Source organism: Chiloscyllium plagiosum, unplaced genomic scaffold (assembly GCF_037043375.1).
Source record: "Chiloscyllium plagiosum isolate Xiang-an unplaced genomic scaffold, Cpla_swu_hap1 HiC_scaffold_6, whole genome shotgun sequence".
Taxonomy (NCBI): Eukaryota; Metazoa; Chordata; class Chondrichthyes; order Orectolobiformes; family Hemiscylliidae; genus Chiloscyllium; species Chiloscyllium plagiosum.
This window is the reverse complement of record NW_028270144.1, coordinates 14,717,326-14,728,404: the sequence shown is the minus strand read 5'-3', so window position 1 is coordinate 14,728,404 and position 11,079 is coordinate 14,717,326. Positions and strand designations below refer to the sequence as shown.

Sequence of the window (11,079 nt, the reverse complement as noted above, 5' to 3'; positions counted from 1 at the left end):
CTTGGAGGCCTTCGTCATGGCGGATAGATGTGTACATGGACTAGATGTCCATGGTGAAGATAAGGTATTAGGGGCTGGGGAAATGAAAGTCATGGAGGAGGTGGAGGGTGTGGGTGGTGTCCTGAACGTAGGTGGGGAGTTCCTGGACTAAGGGGAACAAGACGATGTCAAGGTACGCAGAGATAAGTTCGGTAAATTTGCTAAGGGTGTGTTTATGGATGTTACTACATTGGAACAGTTACTGTCCAGTACAGGTAGTTCTCTTGTAACGCCATAATTGCATTCCAGGGAAACATCACTTAATAGAAATAATGGGGGCTATGAGAAAAGTGTGGTTTGGGGCTGACCAGTAAAAAATATCACTCATGCTCACTCAAAAATCACCCAAAAGTCTAAAACAAAGTACAGCATAGCTTGAATGTAGGGAAAAAAGATTTATTAACAGAAGTAAATCCAAACTGGGAGGAAGAGCTTCTCATCTTCCACCTCAGCACCTTCCTACCACATGCCATCAACTTCACATGTTTCCAAACCTCTCCTCCCCTTACCCTCGGTACCGCCCTCTTGACCTGTACGACCTGTCCGTCTTCCTTCCAACCTATCCACTTCACCCTCCCTACTGACCTACCACAATTACCCCACCTGCCTTCCCACCTACCGCTACCTATATGGCAACTCAAGTGTTAGGTTGCTGTCCATCTCAATCTTAGAACAGTCAGGGCCTGTCATCAATTTGATTAAAGAGACTGTTCATTTTCCTCCATGTCTTCTGACGCCTGTAAGTAAACAGAAATACAGATCACACAGAATGTAGTGGAGTACAGTAAAGGCTCAAGGAGCTGAACAGCGTATTAACAGTGATATATACTTACCAAGATTTCAGTGAAGAGCCAGCAACTGGTAAAAAGGGCCTTGAGCACAGTCAGGAGCCAGGACAGAGGACCCGAAGCACAGTCAGGAACCGGTACGGAGGGCCCTGAGGTCAGTCAGGAGCCTGTAGGGAGGATCCTGAGGACAATCAGGAACTGGTACAGAGGACTCTAAGCATGCTCAGGAGCCGGTACAGAGCACCCTGAGCACAGACAGGAGCCGTTATTGAGGGCCTTGAGCACAGTCAGAAGCCTGTATAGAGGGCACTAAGCACATTGAGGAGCCTGTACAGAGGGCCCTCAGGACAGTGAGGAGCCTGTACAGAGGGCCCTGAGGACAGTGAGGAGCCTGTACAGAGGGCCCTCAGGACAGTGAGGAGCCTGTATAGTGGGCCCTGAGCACAGTCAGAAGCCTGTACAAAGAGCACGAAGCACAGTGAGGAGCCTGTACAGAGGGCCCTGAAGACAGTGAGAAGCCTGTACAGAGGGCCCTGAGGACAGTCAAGAACTGGTGCAGAGGGCCCCGAGCACAGTCAGGAACTGGTACGGAGGGCCCTGAGCACGGTCAGGAATCTGTACAGAGGGCCCTGAACACAGTCAGAAGTCTGTACAGAGGGCACCAAGCACAGTGAGAAGCCTGTACTGAGGGCCCTGAGCACGGTCAGGAATTGGTAAACAGGGCCCTGAACACAGTCAGGAGTCTGTACAGAGGGCACCAAGCACAGTGAGAAGCCTGTACAGAGGGCCCTGACCACGGTCAGGAACTGGTACAGAGGGCCCTGAGCAGGGTCAGGAACTGGTACAGAGGGGCCTGTGGACAGTTAGGAATCAGTACACAGGGCCCTGTGGATAGTTAGGAGTCTGTACAGAGGACCCTGAAGAAAGTCAGGAAACGGTACACAGGGCCCGGAGCACAGTCCGGAGCAGTACAGATGGCACTGAAAAATGCGTTCACACAGAGATTCCTGATCATGAAGCAACCATGTTTTCTCAACTACAATATTTTGGCAACTAACAAATGAAAATATTCAAAGTTAACAGCACAGTTTTATTTAAGGCTGCCTAGATTTCATTTCTTGTTTGCGTTTAGCAGTTTTATGAGATTATTCTTCAATCTGTGAAGACTATGTTTTGAATAAAGTCATGTACTTTACAGGTGATGTTATGCTGCCTGCCCTGGACTGCCACAGATGGCAACAATCTGTCCTGACTTGCCACAGGAGTTGGCACACCACCTTAGGCTGTCACATGGAGTGCAATAGCATCCTGGGTGGTATTCCCCAGTCCTGCATGGATTGCTGCATCGAGCAATTAGGGATGAAGGATTGGAGTGCTAGGTCGGTGAGGGGTTGGAACACCAAGTGGATGGGGATTGGGGTGACTGGCAGATGAAGGAAATAGGATGGCACCTAGGTAAGGTGTTGGGGTGTCAGGCCAATGAGGAAATGGTATAACAGCTGATTCAGAGAATAGTAGGAGCAGGTGAGTAGGTAGACACTTAGTATAGGTCGGAGTTGGGGAGGGATATCAGGAGATAACAGTTTTGTACTGTGGGCCTGGTCTGGGTAGTGGACCTCAGGGATTATGAGGATCGAGTCTGAGTCAGGTTGGGTGATGGAAATTGGGTCCACGGATAGTCAGAAGGGATCAGGTGGAGTGGGCAAGGGGACAGACAGGTTGGTTTAGGGTCCAAGGGTCCTTGAAAATTGGTGATGGGTCAGGACTCTGGTCAGGACCCGCAGTGGACTACGTTGTTCTACGTGCATAACTGTGGGCAGTCAGATGACGTCAAGGATTGGGTTGTTACAGGGAAGTGGTCAAAGGAGGTGTAAGAAGTGAGTTGATTGGAGGTGAAGTTGGTCAGTTTAATAGTTCACCAGGAGTTAGAGCAGGTTTCTCTTTATTTATTTGCTGGATGTGGCATTGCCAGTTGGACCAGTGATAAAAGCTATCCCAAGGTAGAATCATAGAATCCCTATATTGTGGAAACAGGCCATTTGGCCCAACAGGTCCACACCAACCCTCTGAAGTATATCCTACCCAAACACAGTGTCCTACCCTATTACTCAACATTTACCTCTAATGCACCTAACCTACACATCCCTGAACACTATGGGTAATTTAGCAAGGCCAATTCACCCAGCTTGCACATCTTTGGACTGTGGGAGGTAACCCACACAGACACAGGGTGAATGTGCAAACTCCAACCCAAGGCTGAAATCAAACCTGGGTCCCTGGGGCTGTGAGGCAGCAGTGCGAACCACTGAGCCACCGTGCTGCCCTCAATTTCACCATCTTCCTTGATCAGATTTGAACCTGCATCACCAGATGATGAGCTTGGATTCTGATTTACAATCCCAGTGAAATTACCACTGCACCACTGCCTCCTTTGAGAAGTTGGTGGGTTCCTTTAGCTTAAAGTCAATCAAGAAAAGTTAAGTCATTTGGAACCCTCAACAGCTTCTGACTCTACCTCCAAAGCTAGGAGCTTATTTGAAGGCATCTGGATACTGGCTAACTGTTAAAAATTTCAACCTCCTGGACAATACCCAGGAAGTAGGCTTAAGGACTTCTACATGATCCCAGTTTGTAACTCCTGTCTGAATGGCTGCAATTTTGAGCTTATCTTCAGATGATCTAGGCCATCTATTTGCAGTGTCAGAGGTTTAACACTAATTTGTAAAAGGCAGAACATGCTCGAAAAATCTAATTGAATTTTTGATTAACTAATTGGGAAGACTAATGAGGAGAATGCAGTGGGTATTATGCATGTCAATTTTAAGTAAGTATTTGGCAAAGTAGCACACGAAAGACAGGTCAATAGAACTGAGTGTCTTGGGGAAAAAAAAGGGTCACTGAATTAAAAATGCGACTAAGGTCAGAATGTCATGGAAAATGATGGTTTTTCAGACTGGATGAAGATTGATAGCACTGTTTTCCAAGGTTCAGTGCCACATTCACTGCTGTTTTGAAGATCTATAAATGAATTATCGAGGGTCTGATAAAGAGATAATAATACCAATTGACTGCAGCAGGACATATTTCAGGTGAGTAAAATGAACAGAGAAGTTGCTGCTTGAATTCAGTGCTGAGAAGTGTGAGGCAATGCATTTGGCAGAGGGGATGTGGAGAATTAAAGAAGACATAGTGGCATAGTTGGGACAGAATGACCTGAGGGTTCATTTGCTAAGATACCTGGGCATGGCAAAATGGATTAATACCTTAATTAGCAAAATGTATGGTACCTTGGGCTTTATAAACAGAGGTACTGGTTATGAAAAAATGAAGGTCCCACTGAACCTTTAATAAACTGGACAACAACTAGAATATTGTGTTGAGTTCCAGTCATCAGTTTCGGGAGAATTTGAATGTCCTCAGGGTTATAACAGTTAGTGAGTGGGCATTTGGAGAGAATTGAAGACTGGAGAATGAGGAGCTGAGAAGGGGATTCTGAGGAATGAAGACTGAGAAGCGGATACTGAAGAATAGGAAGGGTATCAGGAAGTGGAGATTGTGCAATAGGGGCAGAAAAAAAATTGGGGATTGAGGAATCATGATTCAGATGGACACATAGAGGTTATGGAAGAGGAATGGGATGCTTGAAAAAAGAGGTGAAGATTAGGGAATGGAGATTTGAGGATGAAAGTATACCTCAAAGCAAATCAGAGCAGGATTTACATACTTAATGGTAAGATCCAAGGGAATGTTACTGAACAAAGAGACCCTGGAGTGCAGGTTCATGGCTCCTTGAAAGTAGAGTTGCAGGTAGATAGGATAGTGAAGAATGTGCTTAGTATGCTTTCATTTCTAGGTCAGATCATTGAGTATAGGAATTGGGAGGTCATGTTGCAGCTGTACAGGACATTGGTTGAGCCAGTTTTGGAATATTAGCATGCAAATCTGGTCTCCTTCTGATTGTGAAACTTGGAAGGGTTCAGAAAAGGGTTGGAGGATTTGAACTGTAGGGGGAGGCTGAATTGGCTGGGGTTGTTTCCCCTGGAGCTGACGGGTGACCTGATAGAGGTTTATAAAATCATAGGATAAACAGACAAGGTCTTTTCTGTGGGGTGGGAGAGTCCAGAACCAGTGGGCATAGGTTTAGGGTGAGAGGGGAAAGATATAAAAGGGACATAAGGGAGAACTTTTTCACCCAGAGGGTGGAGCGTGTATGGAATGAGCTGTTAGAAATTTTAATTCCTAACTTCCTGCCTTTGGAAAATCCAAATACACTACATCCACGAGTTTTCCTTCATCTATGTTACAAGTAACTTTCTCAAAAGGCTTGAACACAATGGTGAACATGATTTCCCTTTCATAAATGAAGCAAAGAGTAGCGATAAATGGGTCCCGTTCGGAACAGTAGGCGGAGACCAGTGGGGTACCACAATGTTCGGTGCTGGGACCGCAGGTGTTTACAATATACATCAATGATATAGATGAAGCCGTTAAAAGTAATATTAGTAAATTGTTGATGACACAAAGCTGGGTGGCAGGATGAAACGTGAGGAGGATGTTATGAGAATACAGCGTGACTTGGACAGGCTAGGTGAGTGGACAAGGTAAAAACAATGACTGCAGATGCTGGAAACCAGATTCTGGATCAATGGTGCTGGAAGAGCACAGCAATTCAGGCAGCATCCGAGGATAGGCAAAATCGACGTTTCGGGCAAAAGCCCTTCATCAGGAATAAAAGGTGCGTGGACAGATACATGACAGATGCAGTTTAATGTGGATAAATATATGGTTATCCACTTTGGTGGCAAGAACAGGAAGGCAGATTACTCTCTAAAGGAGTCATGTTACAGGGGAAGTACAATGAGATCGAGGTGATCTTGTATATCAGTCAATGAAAGCAAGCATGCAGGTACAGCAAGCAGTGAAGAAAGCTAATGGCATGCTGCCATTCACAACACCAAGAATTGAGTATAGGAGCAAAGAGATCCTTCTGTAGCTGTACAGGGCCCTGGAGAGACAACACCTGGAGTATTGTGTGCAGTGTTGGTCTCCAAGTTTGAGGAAGGACATTTGGCTATTGAGGGAGTGTAGCGTAGGTTCACCAGGTCAATTCTGGAATGGCGGGACTATCATATGTTGAATTATTGGAGTGACTGGGCTTGCACACTCTTAAGTTTAGAAGGAGGAGAGGAGATCTCATTGAGACGTATAAAATTATTAAAGGATTGGACACTCTGGAGGCAGGAAGCATGTTTCTGTTGAGGGATGAGTCCAGAACCAGAGGACACATCTTAAAAATATGGGGTTGGCAATTTAGAACAGAGTTGAGGAGAAACTTCTTCACCCAGAGAGTAGTGGATATATGGAATGCTCTGCCCCAGAAGGCAGTGGAGCCCAGTCTCTGGATTCTTTCAAGAAAGAGATGGATAGATCTCTTAAAGATTGTGGAATCAAGATTTATGCGGATAAGGCAGGAACAGGATACTGATTGTGGATGATCAGCCATGATCATAATGAATGATGGTGCTGGCTCGAAGTGCCAATGACCTACTCCTGCACCTATTGTCTAAATTCTGACTGACATTGCGCAATCATATAATTATTCTCTCAGTGTCTAGTTATCACACTCTATACAACATTTCCTCTAAAACTGAAGTCGCGCAGGTCCGTAGTTCTCCATTTTGTCTCTCCCTCCCTTCTTAAATCATGGGGGTTTACATTTGCAATATCTCAATCTGCAGAAAACTGTGTAGAATGTATAGAATTTTGAAAGAAGGTTGAAAGATAAATTTTGCAAGATCCAATTTCCAGGAATGGCAGTAACTGGAATTCATGAGGCCAAGTCAGAGTGACAAGAACTGTTGGGAACATCAGTGGAATTTACATTTTCCTAACGTATTTGGCAGCATTGTGTCTAAAGCTGAAAATATTGAGCATATGTCTTAAACATATTTCAGCTCTTACCTCACCACGTTCTGTTTGGAGTCTTGGGAACATCTCAGAGGCATCCCTTTGGGAATGGGGGGAAGAAATTACAAGACGGATAATTAAATTCTGTAACATTAACATTGCATATTTTCATCCAATTTAATATTTTAGCCACCTACCACAGGATAGCAGCTACCCAATATTATGTCATTAAGCATGAATAAGTAGGGATTCCACACAGAAGTGCAAGGCAAACAATTTGCAAATCACAAAAATCCTGTTTCTCATCAACAGAAAGACAAAAGTGTCTGTCAGTCAGTAATGAGCTCAGTGATGTGAAAAAGCATCCTGAGAAGCATTGGGAAAATTAGACACTAAAAAGTGGAGACATTGGTGAGAATATTAACTCCATACACCGTGGAACACAGGAGAGAGAGAGCTTGGTTAATCATTAGATCTGATATGTTTAACAGACAAATAGGTTAGACCCAACCAGAAAAAAAGGCATTCCGAAAAGCATCTGGCCAGTGTCCACTCCAGAACATGTTTAATGTAGTGTAGAAATCAGCAAATGAAGATTGCATTGCACTATGAATTTATATCAATAGATTTAAACTGTTCAATTGCAGGTGCTCTTCGATTTTCTCAGAATCTGCATTGCCTGTAATGTCTCACCTATGACTTATGCTGTTTGCAAATTTTGAAACTTAGATTGCCTCGATTGTATGGCCTTTGCTAAACTGCCTTTACAACTCGTTCAAAAGTACTTGACTCTACTGTAGTTCAGAGATTCAAGGTTTATTACAATTTAGACTTGCACTAAATTTCTCCATCCCAACAATTAACTGTCAGTACGGTGGGGATTCCACAGCATGAAGACAAATTCTTATTGTTCGAGCTATCAGCATGGCCAGGCTGGTAGTCCTGGCAAGAGGCCTGAGGGATATCAGTGACCTGAGGGAGATAAGGGGCTAGGTTTGAGGAGAGTTAAATGGGGGAGGAACATCTTCTTGGGGGTGGAGGCCATAGGGAACCCTTAACGGAGGGTCCCTTCTACATGCATGACTCCAGACTGCACAGCTAAAGTCGTTGGACTTCCCAAAAAGCATAAGATTCCATTTGCTGTAGGAGAAAGTGCAGTGGATACAGGAGAAGTCCATTAAGTCGGCATTATTTTGTCACAGAAAGGTCTCAACACTCATTACACCCTGTAAATATTAATAAGTTGAAGGCAAATGACAGATGGTTAGTAGGTCACAAGCTGGATTGTGTGAGCATCACCCCCTTTAAATTCACCAGTTCAGGAGGGTAAAATCTAGTCCGCTTTAATTTGGGAAGAAAGTGTCCTGAGCAGAGCCAACATGACATAGAGGATACAGAAACACCCTGGAACTCACTTTCTCATAGCACTACACCTCTACATACAGCACATGGACTGCATTGGTTTAACGAGATACCAAATTATAAAAGGCAATTAGGAAAAGACAATAAATACTGGCCTTACCGGTGACTCTGACATGCACGGAGAGAATAAAATCATTATAATGCTGGACACTATCCTGCAGATTGTGGTTCTGTCTCTGCATTTGGACCACAGGGTTTCAAAGATACCTAGTTTTGAACTGCTAGACATATTCTGAATCAATCTTATTTGACTCAATGTTAGGATCCATGTGGGATGCTCTTCGGAGTGTTGGTGTGGATTTGATGGGCCAAATGGCCTGTTTTCACACTGTAGGGACAGCATTTGGACAAAGATTGATGGTTGCTGGGATTTAGAACATATTCTGCGACTTCAATGGCAGTCATAAGGAATGGTTCAGTTGCACCATTAATAACTGAGCTGACTAAATCCTTATGTATGTATCTGTCAAAGGTGAATGAGGCAAGTGAAGAGTCACCAAAAGAGGGAAAATATTCTGTTGGTTCAAGATGATCTGGAATCAGGATGGGGTGATGCCAAGGAGGTGAAACACAGAAGACAGGCACTAAAAAGAACTGTGTTTAAAGCCATGAACAAATCGAACAGAATAAGCAAGGATAGTTTGCTGTGGTTTTACCCATTCGTGATTTTGACCAGAGAGTGTTCTGGTTGTTTGGATAGCAAAGAAACAGTGGGCGGCACGGTGGCACAGTGGTTAGCACTGCTGCCTCGCAGCGCCAGAGACCCGGGTTCAATTCCCGACTCAGGCGACTGACTGTGTGGAGTTTGCACGTTCTCCCCGTGTCTGCGTGGGTTTCCTCCGGGTGCTCCGGTTTCCTCCCACAGTCCAAAGATGTGCAGGTTAGGTGAATTGGCCATACTAAAAATTGCCCGTAGTGTTAGGTAAGGGGTAAATGTAGGGGTATGGGTGGGTTTCGCTTCGGCGGGTCGGTGTGGACTTGTTGGGCCGAAGGGCCTGTTTCCACACTGTAATCTAATCTAATCTAAAAAACTAGACTGAAACGTTTCAACCAACAGTATTAAATAATATCAACATGTTAAATCCCAGGGTATGTACTCGATGAAAATACTTACATTTTTGGGGAAGTTTCTTTGTCACTATTTATTTGTGGACGTTTCTTTCTTGCTCTATGATAAAGATAGCTGAGAGCGCCGAGCAGAATTATCAGTATGAGGATGATGATGATAAAGGGCACCATGTAATGACGTGGCTGCTGATCATCTGCAACTAAATAAATTCAAAGATTCTATCATGCTATACCAACAACAACATAGCATCACGATTAGAGCCCACGATAGTTTTTCTCATTGTTTGTATTTTATTCCTGTATCAGTTTTGGCTTAGAGCTATGAATAACATGGAGAAATAAATAATAACATCTCGAAAAATGTCCATATTACAGAGGAGAAGGTGTGAACGTCTTAAACGCGTAAAGGTGGATAAACCCCCAGGAACCGATCATGTGTATTCTAGAACTCTGTGGGAAGCTAGGGAAGTGCTGACTGGGCCCCTTGCTGAGATATTTGGATCATCGATAGTCACAGGTGAGGTCCTGGAAGACTGGAGGTCAGCTAATGTGGTGCCACTATTTAAGAAAGGGGATAAGGAAAAGCCAGGGAACGATAAACTGGTGAACCTGACTTGAGTGGTGGGCAAGGTTTTGGAGGGGATCCTGAGGGACAGGATTTACATGAAATGGAAAGGCAAGGACTGATTAGGGATAGTCAACATGGCTTTGTGCATGGGATATCATGTCTCACAAACTTAATTGAGTTCTTTGAAGAAGTAATGAAGTGGATTGATGAGGGCAGAGTGGTGGATCTGATCGAAATGGACTTCAGTAAGGCTTTCGACAAGGTTTCTCATGGTTTCCTGGTCAGCAAGGTTAGATCTCATGGAATATCTATTTGGATACAAAACTGGCTAAAGATGGAAGACAGAGGGTTGTGGTAGAGGATTATTTTTCAGATTGCAGGCCTGTGACCAGTGGTGTGCCATAAGGATCGGTGCTGGGTCAACTGCTTTTCATCATTTATATAAATGATTTGGATATAAACTTAGTAGGCATGGTTAGGAAGTTTGCAGATGACACCAAAATTGGGAGATGTAGGGGACAGCGAAAAAGGTTAGCTCAGAGTGCAACGGGATCTTGATCATTTGGGCTGATGAGCCGAGGAGTGAGAGATGGAGTTTAATTTAGATAAACGTGCGGTGTGCACCATTTTGAAAAGTCAAATCAGGGCAGGACTTCTACACTTAATAGTAAGGTCCTGGGAAGTGTTGCTGAACAAAGAGATCTTGGTGTGCAGGCCCATAATTCCTTGAAAGTGGAGTTGCAACAGTTAGGATAGTGAAGAAGGCGTTTGGTATGTTTCCCTTTATTGGTCAGTACATTGAGTATAGGAGTTGGGAGGTCATGTTGCAGCTGTACAGGACATTGGTAAGAAAACCTCATCTTCCGCCTCAGAACACTTCAACCCCAGGGCATCAATGTGGACTTCAACAGTTTCCTCATTTCTCCTTCCCCACCCCACCCTAGTTCCAAACTTCCAGCTCAGCACTGTCCCCATGACTTGTCCTACCTGCCTAACTTCCTTTCCACCTATCCACTCCATCCTTCCCCCCCTCCTACCTATCACCTTCATCCCCTCCCCCACTCACCTACTGTACTCTATGCTACTTTCTCCCCACCCCCACCCTCCTCTCACTTATCTCTCCACCCTTCAGGCTCTCTGTCTGTATTCCTGATGAAGGGCTTTTGCCTGAAACATCGATTTTACTGCTCCTCGGATGCTTCCTGATACTGTCCCTGGAACGTCCGCAGCTGAAGGGTGACCTTATAGAGATTTACAAAATCATGAGGGTTATTGATAGGGTAAATA

The 11,079-nt window shown here is 44.5% G+C and overlaps 1 protein-coding gene across 9 annotated transcripts in view; it reads right to left on the bottom strand.

The window, feature by feature from the left end:
• Positions 1-419: 419 nt before the first annotated feature.
• LOC122550461 (nectin-3-like) overlaps positions 420-11,079 on the bottom strand; it is a 105,958-nt gene continuing 95,298 nt past the window's right edge. For 8 of the 9 annotated variants that reach the window (XM_087987884.1, XM_087987886.1, XM_087987893.1 and 5 more), the window contains 3 exons: positions 9,271-9,424; positions 6,789-6,834; positions 420-776 (listed from right to left, as the gene is read on the bottom strand). In XM_087987884.1, the coding sequence (XP_087844010.1) occupies positions 738-776; positions 6,789-6,834; positions 9,271-9,424 (239 nt within the window). In that variant the 3' untranslated portion in view covers positions 420-737. The remainder of the gene's footprint in view (positions 777-6,788; positions 6,835-9,270; positions 9,425-11,079) is intronic. The other variant, XM_087987890.1, reaches the window with a different exon arrangement.